We start from the raw sequence: 18704 nt of genomic DNA on the forward strand, positions 1-18704 counted from the left end.
GCAGGAATGGCATAACCAATACTGAAATTTCACGTGCAACTGCCAAGACTCTAGGTTGAATAGAGGTTCTCAAGTACTGAAATTAAATTCTTGCAAACAAGTGCGTGAACGCGACGTTGCATGTTAATGACTTGTTTTGTACATAATGACTTCATTTGCAGACACAAAAGGCAGCTTACCTCATGGTTCCTGCAAGAAAACTAGGTACTAAAAAGAACCAAATTATTCAGATGGAACAGTCTGGGATCATTACCTTGGGCAGTCATTTACTTTTTAGTCTGTCAGATTGAATCTTTTTCTAAAGCTTACTACGTACAAAGGAAGTCCACACTTCAGTACGAGTGCAAAGCTTCACCTAAAGCAAATGGAAATGGAAGAGCTATATGCAGTCATTTAAATCGACGGCTTTGGGGAAATCTCTCTTATGAACGTCTCACCTACTCAAAGGTGCCCTTCCTCTTTAAAAATAAGGAACCTGAGATTTGATGAAATAGTCTCTTCCTTGTGATATTTTTATGTCTCATGATGAGGAACTGTGCGAAGTTACAAGTAGCACATAAGACTTCAGCTTTATGGCCACAGGTTCCCAGATAAAATGCCTCTCTTTGTAACCTCAAAGAACTGACACTGAAGTGATAATTTCACTCCCGTTTGGTTTTTGGTTTTTTGTTTTTTGTTTAAATAAAAAGCAAAAATGAAAATGAACCATACTAACTAGGTAAGGTTTTTAAGAGGTGGCCAAGACAACCTTCTAAGATAGGCTCCATTTCATAAAAGTATGCTCAAAAAACCACCACAAACTTCTTGCAGTTTGCTCAGTAAAGTGCCCAGCTGTTAAGATGCATCTTTCAACCTTCTTAAGCCCATGCTTTTGCTAGTTAGAATTTGAGTATGAGCTACTTCATCTTAATTTCATTCCACTCCATTTAAACAGTATGTTTTAGAATAGCCTTTCTGCTCCAGCAGAGGGATCAAGTCTATTTCTCATTAACTTCCCAGCCAAGAATTTGCTTGTTTGAAATCCCTTTGTTCATCTGTCTCATAGCATTGAAAGTCCTCACCTGTCATTTCAGAAACCAGTCTTAAATCTCACTAGTTACTGTTGTAGTGTCCTTGCCACCACAGGGAAGACTTCTGAATTAGAAGTTTGTCCTCTGCAGCAAAAGCAGCAATTAGTTCAGAAGCTACATTACAAAAGACATCTTCAGTCCTTCGAAAATCTCAGTACAGATGACCTCACTTCACCCAGAAGCAAAAGACAGCTTCCCATAGCCACTTAAACACTAAGAAACAGACTTGTTGCAATTTGTGGTATTTTACAAATACAAATACCACTGCATTCATTTGAAATTAAGAAATAAATTCAAATAGAAAAAGAACGCAGGAAACAGATGAAGAAACAAAACATTAAAAAGCCTTACAGCCATAAACACAGTGCTATAGTATGTTACAAGTACAAGTCAGTTCAACACTGGCAAAAGGCACTAAACCCAGAGCCCTACAAAATTCTATCCAAAGAAAAAATGCAACAAGAGAAGCATACACACTACTTCATATTCTCTTCACACACTCTCCCCCCCTTTTTTTTTTTTAAATAAGACACTATTTCAAATCTGAGATGTCACTCATTCCTTGAGACTGTCAATGGCATAAAAATTATGAAGGCAATTTTTGAGACACGTCGTAGAACTTATTTCACATGGATGAAACCATTCCCAGATATTTGAAATATGGCTACTCTAAGAAATGAAGGCTCTATTATCTCCAGATGATCTTGGAAAGTGTTTAAATATGGGAAAAACCCACAATGCAGTTTCAACACCACCTCTTAGAAAGTCAAAATAAAGAGCATAACTAGTATTTTAGATAAAGAAGAAACTGCACCCAAAATCTGCATAGAGCAGAAGAACATGTTGCCAAATTGTATATTCTTATGCCCAATCCTTCTGGCATTACAGTGTGATTCCATCTTTAACACTCTCAGAATATCTTCAAGTTCTGTTCCTCCCTGATCTTTTTTTTTTTTTTTCTCCTGCTGGCATGCCATAATAACTTATGACTTGCAAAGCTTACTGAATGCTTAGCAACGCTAGCATCAGATCCCAGTCAATTTCCTAAGGGGATGACGAAAACGTGCTGCATGCTGTACACTGGCAGTTCTTCCTTTTCTGAGCACTGGCATGACAGAGCTGCTCTATCAAAACCAGATTCTGAGAAGCATGTTACTACCATTCATTGTAATCCATCCACTTCCATCCCTGTTTAAAGATACGCATTATCAGAGTTGCTTTTTCATCTTGAGAAAAAGAAACCTCAGTCACTCTCTTATTGTGCAGGGAATTGGTTATGGGGAAAGGCGCCTTGATACAGCCACAATTGGGCTAAGTTTCTGCAGAAACTCAGTGCACCACGTACCCAGCACCTCCTATTAACCCATACTAATGTAGGGTTGGCTCTCCTCCCCCTTCACAAAATGCTGTAGAAGCTCTATCAAAACAGCACGGGTTGCATTGTCCGAAGTCACTCACCTGAGAAGTTTCTGCTCCTTGATTCATGTCCTTGAAGTTGTCCGCAACAACAGTGTCCAAGCTGCTCAGGTATGGTTCCAACTATGCAAACAAAATCAAAACGTGAATTTACACTTTATACTTCACCTACAAATGAAGGTAAATCAAAATAAAACCTAGTTAGTTTACTTCTGTGAGTCATTTAACAGAAATTATTTCTGCAAATGTGACCTAGTTGGGCAGATTTTGGTTTAGGTTAATTTCAAGCAAGAATTAGCATTCTGAATTACTTTCCCAGGTAAACCTTTACTAATTGCTAAGAATTTATGGGCTTACCTAGTGGTGAAGGAGAATATGGTCTAGAAGATCCTGTGGATAACCTGCGCCCAACACCCTGTGCAGTGTCAGCTGGTACTGGAGAACAGGAGCCCATCTTCATGAAGCCCATTGGGCTAGTATTTGAGCGTCTCACAACTCCAGCTCTAACAAGGTGAAAAGACTAGTTACACACACTATAGTAACTGTGGTTCCTTGAGATAAGCTTCAGAGTCCCCTAAGGAGTATAATGATCAGTTAAAGAAAACACTGATATTTAAAGAGAAAGCTATGACATTGAAGCTTATTAAGCTAATAACTTAAGCTAAGCTTCCCATACTGAAAACAAGCAAGATTTAATTCCCTTTCACATTGACATTTTAACTTTCAATGCCATACTAGTCTGTTAACTGGAGAAAATAAAAACAGATATCCCTTAGTACATGGATTCCTAACCTTCAAACTACTTGATCATCAAATTTTGAATACTAAATCAAGTTAAATGTATTGCTGCAAATGCCTGGTTTTATGTCAACAAAGATGTTATATTGGGTTTGGTATACAGGTCAGATAACTGAAAACAGATTATTTATGGGAAAGGTACTTCCCCAGGTATAGCACCTATTATAAAGTCAGAGATCCAGAAAAATAAAAAAAAAAAAAGCAGGAAAAAAAAAAGAAAGCAAGGACCCAAAGGTTTTGTTTTTGTAAAGAACTCCCGAGTTCTGAGTAGTCTCTGAGTCTTTGACCTTCACCATCCTGATCCTGTAGACCACAAGGCAGAGAGTAAGTCTGGCACACTAGAGCTTTGTAATAAGACAAGCTGGTAACTAGCATGCCAAAAATTGTTTCCTTGATATTCTACAGAACAATGCATTCATTTCATCACTACATGTGTGAAAACAAAACATAACTTATTACTGACTTTCTAGTTTATGATGTAATGCCATATAATACACAAAGAGGAAAAAAAAAAAAGCAAGACTTCATCTTTTTACCTTCTTGTGTTGCATTTGAGTGAAAGAACAATCTCATTTTGTTTTCGTGAAAAATTTCAAGTGCCCATCCAACAATCTTGAGATTGTGAAGGACTATTATTTGGTATCATTAAAACGTCTCTTTAGTATGTTTTTGTGCAGGAAAAAAAAAATGACATCAGCAAAAAGGCACAGACATCTGTCAGGGTACAAACACAAACGAGAACCAAGAAAAAGGAATTAAAAAAAACTAAACTCACCTTGGTGATCCGTGGGGGTTTGACACGGGGCTGGCAGTAGAGGAGAGGTTCTGTTCTATGCGCTGGTAATTCCGTAGCTGAGTGGGAACCGGGATAGGTGCCGTTTCGCTGCGGGGGGATACCGAAGGCTGACAATGCCTGAAGTTGGAAGGTGTGGAGACAGGAGATGAATATAGGTACACAGATCTCTCTCTGAATTGTACCATTGTTGAAATTTCAGGAAAATCGAGGAAACAGGCAGCTTATTAGCTGCTTCTGCACTCCCTGCATGCAACGTGATCTTAGTTTGTCCTAATCTAGCTCTAACACTTCACAGAGGAAGATCAGGAGCTGTTCGTCACTAACTACCTTTCTTATACTGGCCAGTATCAGATCGAGCTGAGAGTGCAGTACCAGCTGAAGCCCTTCGTCACGCATCATAGCGATCTGCAGGTCCCTCCAACTTCCTGCCAATCAGCCCGCTCTGTTTACCACGCTTCAAAATAGCGTTCTAGGAAAACCCATTGCGCTAAGAACAGGAAGTTCAGCAGCAGGGCTGGAATGTGTACAAAAGCCACTAAAGCACAGTCAGAGATATCCCAAGAGACACCGTGAACTTGCAAAAGGAAAACACGTTATGTAAGCAACCCCTGACAAAATGACCAAAACCACACACCTGAACATGAAGCCGCAGACTCCAACTGCAGATTAGCATTACCCAAGTTCAAGCGCAGTGTCAGTGACCTGGCTTACCTCAGTGTACTATCTGATAAGGGAATCAAACCACTGCAACGTAACCACAGTTACCAACACTTTTAAAAGAAGACAGAATTCAGCGGAAAGAATTGCAAGCTAGTGGGTTTTTTGGAAGATAATCAGTTTAGTACCTGGTCCTTTATTGACCACCTCTTCAGAGAAAGATTAGAAATTCTTAGAGGAAATATGAAAAAAGTCCTACCACGAGCTCTAGAAAACAAGCAGTTACAGCACTCACTGCAAGGCTACAGCTGAACAAAAATCTGTGTTTCTGGCTGTACTTATCCTATTCTTTTTGCTACCCCTGAGAATGAAATATCACTTCCTAATATGCACAGAGCTTCCTTAGCAAAAGAAAAGAAGTTTGTCCTTTTTATTGCCACCCAGTTTCTAGATACTACCGAGTAATTTGGAAGTCAGCTGTGAGCACACAGTCAGAGGAAGGCCTGAAAGTTTCCCCGTGAGGAGAAGGTCTCACAAGGGGAAACCAGACAATGCGGCGAGCAGTCTGCTGCGACTATCCGGGGTTGGACTAGATGATCTCCAGAGGTCCCTTCCAACCCTAACCATTCTGTGATTCTGTAACACAACACGCGGAGGTAGTACAGGGATGATCCCTAGGCCTGACCTCTGGAAGAGGGGAAGCAGGTGTTCCTTAAACTGTGCTAGTGACACTGAAGAGGCCATGAAGGCACTTCAACTTTTAAAGTACTCAGCATGGAAAATGCCGTGAGCTAACTGGAGGCAGCAATGCTGTGTTAGCGTGGTGCAAAGGCACAGCACAGCAGTTGGCCTTCCATCTGGGCTCCCCAGCTCAGGCCCAAAGCTATCCATCCTCTGGTTAGGCATCCTCAAATCTGATGTGGTTTGTTACTAGTTCAAGAAAATGCAATACAGATGTGTGCAGAGTGGCATGCAAATCTTGTTTCTCTGAGATCCAGAGAATAAAATTAGCCATTAACCACAGAGAGTGAACCATCTCTACCTATTCTGTCCATTCTGGCTGGAGCCTGGGAAGTGTTACAGCTTCTTCTACTTGACATAAAGCAGTGTAACTATGGGTACAATTCATTTAGTTTGATTAGCTAATCAGAAAAATTCTGTGTTTCACAGGGCATATCCTTTTGTAAAAAAAGGATCACACACTATGAAAGAACATTTCTCAGGAAATAAAGAAACAAAACCAAAACCCAAAAGCAGCATCTTGTAGAATATCAGACACACACACTGCTTCCTTCAGACCACGCCCCAAGCAGCCAGTTACTGAATTTACTCAACCAATAATTAAATCAAACTATTATAGTACAGACACTGAAAGTGTGAACAGTAGGCACCTGTTTCTAATCACACGACTGTTTAGCTCTTAACTTAGTAATGTACAGATAATGTAACTGGCATATTTTCACAAAACCTGTAACTCTAAAAACTGCAACACCTGACACAGTTTAAAACAGGAAATTACAAAGTATTTATAATATGTTGTACGCAGCCAATCCAGAGCAAATGGATCTTTACAGACAAACCATCCCCATTATCTGCACTTAAACATAAAAGGTAAGACTAAAGCTGTATTGATACCCTGTGTCAGCAGATTTCACAAACTGCACAAAGATCAGCACAAAGTAGCAAACTTTTCTTGTGACAAGCATTTCTAAACAAATAATGCTGACTCGCAGCCCTGTAGTATTAGCATAAGCCAAAAATACACCCAACATAATAGCTTTATTCCCCATTTAGCCACTCATCCTCTTTCTGTTTGTACTGAAAACATTATGAAATTCATTACTTGGTCAAATGACAAACCTAACCCTTCTGTTTAGATATTATACGAGTACTTAAACAGCATGATTAAGCTTTACATTTTCTCATATAATACAGGGAAGATTTCAGGCACCACTGATGAATACCAGAGCTATTTCAAACCAGCAGAAATCAGTGCTATTTCAAACTAGCAGAAACTTTGTCTACAGCCATGTGGAATAAAGAGGACTTAACAGTCCTGCTGATGGAAAAATTGCAATACATGTTTACGTCTTTTATGTGGCTTCTTTGGCATCTTGTGAGACACAAACATGAAATTCACAGTAATTGCTTGCACAGAAGCCACACCCAGCTAACAGGCATAAGACAATCCAGCCACGAGACACAAATCCATAGCAATCTGGGCTTTGCAAGTTCCTCTTCTCTCACAACTACTTCTTAAAATGTATACTGCATTCAACATCTTGACTCACTAACTGAAGACTGTGCTCTGCTTCATAACACCAAAAAGGACGAGTCAGCTATGTCTCTGAAGTTTCTGCTTTCAACCAGTTTGAAATTTAAACAAAAGCATGCTCTTTTTCCTTAAGGAAATCTTTTGGGGATGCATCAGAGCCAGAAGTTAGCTACACAACTGTCAGACATTAGAATGCATTAAGCGTAGAGAGTCTGGAAAAAACAAGCCTACTTTCTAGTGCAATTCAGTTTCCAGTAGTCATCCACTATTAAAAAAATAAATAAAGTAGCAGAGAACTGTTTTCAAAGAGAGGAAATACTAAGCCTACATCACACACCTGTTAGCAGTACCAGAAGCAGTACTTCGAGAAGAGGCTGAGGAAGGTTTCTGTACAGTTCCTGAGCTTCCAGAAATAGTTAATGGTGACTGCCTGTGGAAAAAAAACCACGTTGCCAAAAGACAGGTCTTCACATCAGAGAAAATACCTGCTTTGCAGCAAAACTTCCTGAATTCAAGCTGTTTACATATTCATATTAAATTCAAGTTAGCATATTAATCTTTAAGTCCCCACACAGCTATGTAAACCCATCACTGCCAAAAACCCAACAACTTCTACAGCTGCAGTATCAATTTTAGAACATGAGACTTCTTTTGGATAAAGCTCAGCACACCTACCCTCCACACATCAAGAACTCGCTTGAAGCCCGCCTGCCAGCTGCTCCCAATGGCGTATCATCTACAGTAAGCAGAAAAACACACTGAAAACCCACATCATGAAGCAGAATCTTAAAAAAAAAAAATAAAATCACATCTCCAATATTACTGTTGTAGAAATAATAACTTCTGACAAATTTCTGTGAACACGTAAGTATTCCACAAACTGGTTTGTGTATGAAAATACCTCAAAAGTGACCAAAACAAAAAATGTAACTGGGGAAAGCAGTTCTTTAACAAGTTTTTTGTTGTTCACTTCTGTTGGGGTTTTTTTTCTGTATACAAATTATAACAATTTTAAAAGAAAATCCATTGTTTAAGAGTACAAGGCATCAGCACTGGGAAGTTTAAAATAACGAATGACAAAGCCCCTCGAAATCAAGGCACTAATTTGATCAAATATTTAACACGTGTTGGTGACATTGTATAGAAATCAGCTGACTAGCTTCCTAGTGAGAGTTTAGGTTTGGAAGATGTCATAAAATGGCAACGTGCTACATGCAAGTCTTTCTACTGTATAAGCCCAGTCTGATGCCTTACCTTTCATGTTAAATGTTTTTTATGTTTTTACCTGCACTTCTTTATTATCTAAAGCTCTACAGCACAGTCTATAAGGGTTCGGTTAGGCTGGAGGTAACAACGTGCCTGCCTCCACTAAGAGAATCCTTGGCTTCTTATCAGCGGTTGTTTACAACTGACTCTCTTCTTCTACTGCCAAACCCCACTATTTTCTGTAACTTTCAATCACCCTGGTATCATTGGCATATCTGGCTACTTAGCTGAAAGTGAAAGTGTCCTTCAAACTAAAGAAATTAGTTCCAAGGTGAATTGACACACATTTAGCAAAAACAATCACAGGACATAAAGGTATGTTACAAGTGGAAATTGTTTTAAAATGTAAAAATAAGGAAGGTTCTTACATGAGTGGTCTGAAGAGATGTTGTGTGGGACAAGAACAAAGTCATCTGTGTCACAAGAGGAGTTCTTGCTACTGGTACTGGCAGAGTCTTTAGAGACTTGAAGATAGTTAGGAGGACCCAACGGAGGGGAAGACAAATTTTCTTCTTGAATATGCTGCATGTCTGGCAGAGACTGGAGGGGCAGTGGAAAAAAGGAAGTAAAAAAAAAAAAACCCTGTAAATACAGTGATTCAGAATGAAGAACTGCTGTTTTAACTATGAAGCTCCTAAGTAAAAATCATCACTAGCTTTGGGGGGGAAAAAAAAAAAAAGGCTAGATCTTGGGCCATTTTTGGCTTCTGAAGTATTTAGAAATATAAAGTGTATTTGAATTGGGAAATTTCAAATACTGGATAACCAGTAACTGTAGTGTCAATTTAGACAGTTCTATATTAAATCTGATGATACAGGTGCACCTCTTCAAAACATCGCATAAAATTGAAGTTGCCAGTTTGTATCAGTATAAGGCGCCTTAGCCAGTGTTGTGGTTTAACCCCAGCCAGCAATTAGGACCATGAAGCTCTTCACTCGCTCTCCCCTCAACGTCCCTAATAGAATAGGGAGAAGAGGGAGAAAAAAGGGAAGACAACCCCAAAACTTGTGAGTTGAGATAAAGCAGTTTAATAGAACAGTAATGGAATTGTTCTTCTTCCGGGTCACTTGATAGAGAGAGCTTACAATCAGACTGTAATTTGGAATACACGTTCTCCAAAACCCCCACAATGCTTAAGAAAGCTTATGTTTCCTTTTTGCTAGTTAGTGGAGACATAGCTGCCATTTTGTTGATCAAATCTATTGGGATTTGACTACATCCATCTTGACATTTCATTCCTAAAATCTGGATCTCCTGTGCAGGTCCCTTGGCCTTACTCTATTTCATGGCAAAACCAGCTCTCAGAAGGATTTGGACTATTTTCTTCCCTTGCTCAAAAACTTCTGCTGTGTTGCCGCACGTGGTGATGTCCTCAATGTATTGCAGGTGTTCTGGAGCTTCACCCTGTTGCAGTGCAGTCTGGATGGCAAATGGTGGGGCTGTTTCCACCCCTGGGGCAGTCGCTTCCAAGTGTACTGGACAGCTCTCCATGTGAAAGCAAACTGTGGCCTGCACCCTGCTGCCAAAGGGACTGAGAAAACTGCATTAGCAATATAAATTGTGCCATACCGCTTGGCCGCCTTGGACTCCAGTTTGTATTGACGTTCTAGCATGTTCAGCATGGCAGTACTCAGCAGTGGCGTGACTTCATTCAGGCCACGATAGTCTACCTTTAGTCTGTAGTCTCCATTAGGTTTTCACACTGGCCATACGGGACTATTAAAGGGTGAGTTCTGCTGATCACTCCTTGGCTCTCCAGTTGACGTATTACCTTATGGATGGGAATCAGGGAGTCTTGCTTGGTGCGATATTGCCACTGGTGCACAGTTATAATAGAGATTTGCACCTGTTGTTCTTCAACCCTCAGCAGCTCCACAACAGAAGGGTCCTCTGAGAGACCGGGTAAGGTAGGCAGCTGTTTAATTTCCTCCATCTCTACAGCTGCTATACCAAAAGCCCACCTTTTGGGTCCTTGAAATACCCTCTCCTGAGGTAGTCTATGCCAAGAATGACAAAGCCTCCAGACCAGTCACAATGGAGTGGTTTTGCCTCTCATTCCTGGTTAGGCTCACTTCAGCCTCTGCCACAGTTAGCTATCGGGATCCCCATCACTCCAGTGATACAGATGGGTTCTGCCCTTTTATAGTTTGATGGCATTAGGGTACACTGTGCACCAGTGTCTATTAGACCCTTATGTGCCAGGCCATCGAATCCATACAGTCCAGTAAACCCGGTTGTCCCTGTCCTCCAGCCTGGCTGGAGGCACGGCCCCTCTAGTCCTGATCATAGTTATTTGTTACTGATGAATGGTTTTGTGTGGAACGCATGGGTTCAAATCCAATCCTTGTTACTCACTCCTTGTAAATACTAATCAGAAGCTCCTTCAAAAGGGTCAGAAGCCTTCTACTTTGTCTGGCGAGCTGCCCACTGGAAACTGGAGGAGGAATTTTCCTGGAAGAACTCCCATTTGTGATTGTTTTTCCTTGCAACTCATGTACCTGTGCCTCTAGGGTTGAGGCAGGTTTTTCATCCCACTTCCTTATGTCCTGTCTGTGGTCACACAGGTGCCTCGTGGTGTGTACCCTCTATAGCTTCTTCTCTTCAGCAGAAGACTGCTAACTCCTAACAGCTGAGATACTGGTCCATAAACGTGGGGAGTAGGACCTATCCTCTGGGAGGTCCAGCAACTCAAAGGATAGCTTTTCAAACAGGTTTTCATATTGTTCGGACAGTCTTTCCACAGCTGAGACAAAGGCCCATAGGGAAGTAGAAAGGTTTTCTTTGTATCGCCGGAGGTGGCCAGCCATTACATCCACCTTTGGTGCCTCTTCTTCTTTCCACCCCAGTGTTGCCAATGATTTGGCATACAACGATGGTGCACTCTGTACCCAAATTGCGCCACATGGATTCGGTTACATGGGACTTCATCTGGATCTGTGGGTGACAGTGGGTTGTCCAGTTCTTGTGTCCTTTTTCCAATCACCTTGTCAATAACCCCTTCCCTAGACAGGGATCCCAGCTGCTTGGCTTCCCTACCCTCTAATTCCAAGTCACTGGCCCCATTATCCCAGCAAGTGACAATGTGCTTGCCTGGACAACGACTGAAATTTTTTTGTATATCTCACAGATCACCCATGGATAGGATCAGGTGATTACCTCTGGTTCTTCCTCCTGTTCTTGTGATTAATATAAAGGAACATGGAATATTAGTGGTTTAGTTTAAAGAAAACTAACCACTTAGAGTTAATCACTTAGTGCTAGGCTGCACTGGCATACTACTTATATAGAACTTGCTCAGCGTTAGCAGCTAAAGTTGCTGAAGCCTTAGGCCGCAAGCTGCGAACTTCCACCTAGATTAAATTGAATTTGTTCTGAACTTCTATCTAGCCACATAAAGGAAGGCCCTGAGACCAGTAAAAACCAGAAGATAAGGAAGCTACTACCATCAGCAGAGTCTGCAAACCAGCAAAATAAGAACAGCTGACCTGGAGAAAGAGAAAGAATCTACTGAGGAATAAGACCCCAGACCATAAATTACCATTAGACCAAGCAGCACATGCAAGCCGTGTGAAGGGCGGACACATAGACTATAAGGGTATAATTGCCCAGGAATTTCTTTGTTCTGGGTCCCTCTCCAGAGGCACCCAGCTCAAGCTGTTCTTGCTGCTGTACCACTTATATTATTTTTGGGAGGATTTTTGCCTGAGACTCTGCTACGGGAAACCAAGGGTGAAGAAACTTCTCTAACAATAACCCTGGTTCATCTTCACCCCTGCGATCTAACTTTTTTTGGTATTTGTTCTTCTGTATTGGGGCAACTGATATCAGCATGAGTGGGTTCTCTGGTTCAGAAGCCGCAGTGCCTGTCACCAGCGTTTCGTAGGCGCAGTGCACGTCGCGGGGGTTGGAGTAGCCGCAGTGCACCCACATCCACACCAAGCACCCGCAGCAGATGGGGTGGTATTTTTAAATAGTTGTTTTACCCTAAGCAAGACCTGAAAAACGTTCAGAAGACCTAGCAATAGGAGCATGCTCGTTTGAACATCTGAAGGATATTGAAAATTCTCAAGAGCTGCTGTAATTAGCCTTGAGGAGAAGAGGGAGGTGAAGGAAGGTGTCTCCCCAACAGATTGGCGCTCCAAGGAAAAAAAGTAAGTATAATTATTAACAGTTTCCGTTAGATGGCTCCCGAAGTACGGAGATGATGGCAATGCTGAGTGCAAATACCAGATTAGTCTCACAACCAGCAACTTTATCATCTCATAAGCCAGTGTTACAAAGTACAGCAAAATTATAATCTTTACGCAGTTCCTAGAGATAACAAACAGCACAACAGGGAACGTATACAGCAAGTAAGGTGTTACATACCACAACCCCCAGAACAAGCACAACAACTTTGAGAGCAAATACATCAACATGGTGACCAGCGACTATTAACCTAATATAATAAACGCTTATAACAAATTTGTTATAATATGCTCTGGTCAGATTTGTCATTATCTCAACCCATCGAGCCTCACGTTGGGTGCCAAAAAAAGGACTGCTGTGGTTTAATCCCAGCCTGCAACTAGGACCATGCAGTCATTCACTCAACACCCCACCCCCCCACCCCCCCCAAACCCTCTAGTAGGGTAGGGAGAAGAGGGAGAAAAAAGGGGAAAATAAAAACCCAAACCCAAAAGTTCGTGAGTTGAGATAAAGACCATTTAATAGAACAGTAATGGAAGAGAAAATAATAATAATGGTAAACAAATATGCAAAATAAGTGATGCAACACAATTGCTTTCACCACCTGATGATCGATTGCCCAGCCTGTCCTGAGCAGCGATTGCAGATTCCTGCCCCCCAGCCAACCCCCATTTATACAGTGAGCACGACATCTATGGTATGGAAGATTCCTTTGGGCAGCTTGTCCTGTCTGTGCTCCCTCTCAGCTTCTACAGGAAGCTGAAAGAGTCCCTGACTTAATATAAAAGTTACTTAGCAACAACTAAAACAATATGTGTTATCAACATTATTCTCATACTAAATCCAAAACACAGCAGCTACTAGGAAGAAAATTAAGTCAATCCCAGCTGAAACCAGGACAGCCAAAAAGGCCAATTAAAAAAATCTGTAACATTCATTACGTTGCAAACCATATTAGCATATTAGCATATCTAAAGATTTGCTACATTTGATATGTATATGTATTTTTTTCGATATCTAAAGATTTGCTACTCTAACATTTGATATGTATATGTATTTTTTTCTTTAACAAAAAAGAACAACAACAACAAACCCACAAAGTACAACACAAGGAGCAAGACAGAACCAAAATGTTAATGCCGTTGTTCTAGCAAAAGACAAGGGCGTTCCTTGCTCTGTGCTCTTAAACATGACAGTTTACACTTTCACAAATTGAAACATTAAAATTCAATAACCCTTGGCTAAGCATTACAGAAAATATTTTCTTGAGATTGTTCTGTAAAACAGAGAACTTACTGGAGGAGAAGCAAAACGGCATGAAGGAGAGCTACCACAGGAACTGCCAGAGACTGAGCCTGCATATGTGGGCACTGGTACAGGACAAGCTAGAAGAGGAAAACCCAAGGGAAAAAAAAAACAACAAATGGGACTAAGATTTTGAAAGGCTGAATCAAACAAACTCATTTCCTCACTGCTTTTCATTCATAAACGCTTAGACAACTTATAAGCACAGCACATCCTTAAACACACAGAGGTATTTAAGTTCAGTTGAAATGTCAAAGAAACTAGTAAATAAGTATTATATTTCAGTCTAGCATAATACAAGAAAGGATTCAACGCTTAGCCTCACAATAGAGTGCAACAACAAGTCAGATTCAAGAAAATGCCTCATAAACACTTAGTGTGATATTTGGCAGGTCTTTCTCCATTCCAGCCCCCAACATTGACCATTTACACAAATAAGTGGAAAAACAAAACTACTTACACTTTTTGACTGTTGAAATCTGATCCAGGAAAGGGTGGTTGAAAAATGCTTCTATAGAACAAGAAACAACAACCATGGTGAGTAAATGTACAAATGACACAGAATTTACAGACTATATTGCAGATGGTGATAAATTGTTGCCTTCCCAGAATCGATATTTCAGAGCCAGAGGGTGAAGAGCTTATAAAAGATTAAAGCCTTCTATGTTATATGTTGCTACAGCATTCGGAAAGGAAACAAAAAATCAATTGAATAGCTTCAAACAACAGCCAGCAAGGCAAATCAGACTGAATTACCGATGGATATTTTATAGCTGAACTTAAGGATCATGTATACAAGTAAATTTCACGATGAGTATGGGAAGGCATGTTCTCTATGTTCAATATAGTGCTAACTCAGTTTTAATTTCTCTTCAAGATGATGAGCATCTCTCACGTCAAACACTGAAAGTATTTTCACTTCTGCCTTTCCCAAGGAGTGATGCTTATTTTTGAACCTGTTAATGCTACTCCTTAGGTGGCCAAAAATCACAACAGAGCAGCAGCCATTCTCCTTCCCACTTCCCAACAGCAGAACGACCTGTGCAGCCGGTTCACAGTTTAAAGCAGAATTAAACGCAATTTCTTTAACAATTTCCACAGTTAACTCATTACTGTTACGACAGAAACATTTTGCTTTCGTTGTAAATAGACATGTTGAGATGCATTTAATTGACTTAACATAACTAGTTGGCTAGCAGTTTACATGGAAAGTTTTATTCTACAAGAAGTGACCTACAGCTAGTTAGAGGAAATTGAGGGTTGGTAGAAGCTAGCTGCTAAGCTTTTTGAACTTTAATGTTCTAACAGCTGAGGAAAAACAAATGCTGTTCATCAGACCAAAGCAAGTAACAATAAAAAAAAAGAAAAAAAAGAAAGAATCTGAAGCCTGCAGTATCTCCTCTTCCTTCAACAACACTTTCTTCCACAACCCGATAAGGAAGGGAGGCTAGCTGTAACGCAAGAACAATGTAATGATTAACTTTAACACGAGGATCAGGTGTTCTTGAGCTTTTGTACAACACCTGCTGTTCCACTTTATTTTGCTGGAAGATCAACAAGATTTCCAATGCTATTTTTACTTTAACAACAGGCAACTGGGCTCAGTTATACGCTCTCCCTTTCACTCCCTTTGCTAAGCACATTCCAGAGCAGCCCCTTTGAGGCCCTTTAAGTGGCTCAGCCAAGGAAAACATGACTTTCATCACTACCATTCTGCTTTCTGTTTTTCTTTCTAAGCACAAACGCATTCTCCCACTACCACACATGATAAGTGAATTTCCCATGTTTGAAGAAACTGCAGGGATCAGCACACCCGGAGTGCAAAGTGGAATCAATTACTCGAAGTCCTTGTTTCTGATGCATTAATTCTTCTACACATACAGATTTATGTATCGCCCTCTGAATAGCGTCACTGTAATTTGGGGCATTTTACCCAATTATCATGAGTTTTTTCTGGATCCGACTTCTACTTAAGTTTTTATGTAAAGCAGGTAAGTTGAGTTATGTCAGCCACACCTACACACAAAATCCCCTGCCTGGTTCTCAAAAGAGCAACACCTTAATCATGCTAGTATTGATGTTTTAAATTCCAAATCACGAAAAGAAAGTTTGTCATTTCTGGGAGCAAAACATAGCAGGAAACAAAAAGGAAAAAGAAAAACGTAGCTAGTAGAGTCTTCAGCTTCGAGTAAAGAACTAAAATGCCTTTTGAATCCTCCTGTCTCCACAGCCTAACAAATAGAGTCTTCTTATCACAAATACACAAGGACCACATGTGATGAATGAGTCAATTTGTGTATTTCAGTACTGCATCAAAACCAAGCTTGCATGCATAACTAAAGAGCAATGGTGAAGTTTCAGAAGCAGAAACAAAAACTGAGCATGTCTGACTTTTGGTTGCAACTCACCCTGGGATCTCATCATCAAAAGAGCAAATAGCTTATGGTAAGGAAAGAACTGGGTCTTACCTACAATTAACACTGTGCAGAGAAAAGAGGCCACAATTGAAAGAATTAAGCTAATTTTTATTTCACTACTCAGCTACGAAGTCATAATTTATGCACATCACTTGATACTGACTGACAGTGGTTTCGTAATGATTTATTTTGGCTATTCTGCCTCCTTTACAAGAACTGAGAAGAAAAAAATACATGTCACTTTTCATGTAATTGGCTGTAGACAAAAGGTCAAGACAGTTATTCTGGTCACATGAATACAACTAACAAGGAAAGTCAAGAGATCAAAAGCAAAAGTTACATACCAAAGTCCATTCTGTCTTTTTGGTTTCTCTGAAGCAAACCCAACAGCAGGTCAGCCAGATAAGCTGATGTTTCCCTAGGAATACTGCACACAAGAGGAAGCAAAACATGCATTAAATTTCAGGCATGCATTTAATAATGCCTAATGCATTAAATTTCAGGAATTCAGCATTCTGCTGTAAGTCGTCACTATACATGCTCTATAGCCTTAGTACAGAACACTTTCCACTCAGCAAGGTACAATGAAGGCAAAATGCAACACAAGTCACTGGTATCATACTACATCCTTGTAAAGATAGTAGTATCAAATATTTTTACGAATCCCAGGCACTCCCAAAGATGAAAAAGTGTTGAATCAACAAATGTAAGTGACAGGAAAGGCCACGGTGACATACCTAGGAATCAAATTCCTGTTCTTTTCATAAAACATTCTCAAATCTTGAGGACTATTGGCCTGTCAAATAAAAATGTACATTAATTAAAGCTCAGTTTCATGGAGAAAATAGCTTTTGTACCTATGCACACATACACAAAAAGGAGGTTTTTGCATATGGGCATTAAAGGAGAAAACCCCGACAGCAGTGACTTCAGTACTGAATATACTTATGTGTATCCTCTGGATTGAATACACATAGACTAAGTATGAGCAACTTCTCCCTTGGTATCCTCAAGCGATCTGGCCTTTGAAACATCAACACTACACTCGGACATCACCACTTGCTTCTCTTTTCATGACTGGAAGGAAAAGCTCTAGGAATTTCCATGAGACTAAAAAGAGAGAAAAGGAAACAAAGTGTTACCTGAAAAGGTGGTTTTCCAACAAGACACTGATAAATCACAGTTCCTATGCTCCACAGGTCTGCTTTAGCGTCATAGTGTTGAGACATAATCACTTCAGGGGCCTGGAAAGAACAGCAAAATCTCAGAAGGGAAAACAAAAAAAGCAAAGCCACAGCAATATGAACTCTACAGTTCTTCTGTCAGAGCAGTATTATCTGCATCATATGACTTGAAAGGTAACAGTTCTATCTACATTTCAAAAAACACAGAAAACTAGAAATGTTGATGTTCTAAAAAAGCATCTAGCGATTGGCATGTATGGGAGTAAGAGGTAAGCGTTATTTACTTGGTTTATGCAGTCCTCCTTGTGGATAAATAACCAAGCGTTTCATAAGGAATATCATTACCACCATTTTACGTATATAAAAACAAGACAAGGGAAAGCAAAATGATTTTCCCATGGTAATGCCAAAGTCAGACAGTTCAGTGCTCAACTGACTACCACACTACTTAGTAAAAATTAATGGCGATTGACTCCAAATTGGTTGTTTTTTTTTTTTTTTAAAAAAACAAACAAGCCAAACCCCACATGTAACAGAATACATTAAATAACTAGAATGAAAACGTGAAGTAGTTTTTCCAGCGCTAGTGTAAGGCTCTTCTGGCCTGTATTCAATCTTTTGAATCTTTTTTTTATTTTCTTAGAAACTAGGAAGGAAATAATGCCCTATTTCAGGGGGAAAAAAGTGAGAATTAAACTACTTTGCCAAAAAATTAATGCTAAGATGCATTGCCTTTTAATTCTCTAAGATTTTTTCCTCCCCACAGCGCTAAGAAATGTTCGTTGTCTCTCTGTTTTTTACAATCATGAGCTCCAAATCACAAGCAAAATTAGGAGCTAGTAAAACTATGCAAAGGTGAACTGCATGCTGCTCCTGATACTTCTGAAGCAACATTAAGCATTTGCCAATCTGCAATGAGTAAATTATTTTGTACTTGTAGAAGGTTTGAGATAAGCAACATAATCTGAAATACACTGTCACTTACCATATACATAGGAGAACCACACAGAGTTGCAGCCATCATGTTGCTATGCAGATAACGAGCAAAACCAAAGTCAGCTATGTAAAGAAACACATTCGTGAATGAAAAGAAAGATAATTTTCAAATTTTTAAAGTCTAGAATTTATCTGCCTCTTATTGAAATCTGCTACAATTACCAGTTAGAGAGAAAAAGGCAGGTATAATACACAGCCAACTACATGGAAGAGTAAAATCTGTTACACTAAAAGAATAATCTATTATCTTCCAAATAGCAAGCCAAGAAACAGCAGTGGCATCATTTGCATAAACTGCTGCTCAGCCATCTCCCCAGCTGCAGAGCATGCTGTCTG

At 40.0% G+C, this 18704-nt stretch overlaps 1 protein-coding gene across 1 annotated transcript in view; it reads right to left on the reverse strand.

Moving 5' to 3' along the window:
* Nucleotides 1-18704, reverse strand: part of ULK2 (unc-51 like autophagy activating kinase 2) — a 42919-nt gene that overhangs the window by 8380 nt on the left and 15835 nt on the right. The window contains exons 7-17 of the mRNA XM_009882702.1: nt 18358-18431; nt 17331-17432; nt 16926-16984; nt 16533-16615; nt 14232-14282; nt 13763-13851; nt 8647-8818; nt 7688-7748; nt 4060-4197; nt 2844-2989; nt 2529-2609 (exon numbers count right to left, since the gene is read on the reverse strand). Of these exons, the coding sequence (XP_009881004.1) occupies nt 2529-2609; nt 2844-2989; nt 4060-4197; nt 7688-7748; nt 8647-8818; nt 13763-13851; nt 14232-14282; nt 16533-16615; nt 16926-16984; nt 17331-17432; nt 18358-18431 (1056 nt within the window). The remainder of the gene's footprint in view (nt 1-2528; nt 2610-2843; nt 2990-4059; nt 4198-7687; nt 7749-8646; nt 8819-13762; nt 13852-14231; nt 14283-16532; nt 16616-16925; nt 16985-17330; nt 17433-18357; nt 18432-18704) is intronic.

This window comes from Charadrius vociferus, unplaced genomic scaffold (genome assembly GCF_000708025.1).
Source record: "Charadrius vociferus isolate BGI_N301 unplaced genomic scaffold, ASM70802v2 scaffold793, whole genome shotgun sequence".
NCBI classification, from domain to species: domain Eukaryota; kingdom Metazoa; phylum Chordata; class Aves; order Charadriiformes; family Charadriidae; genus Charadrius; species Charadrius vociferus.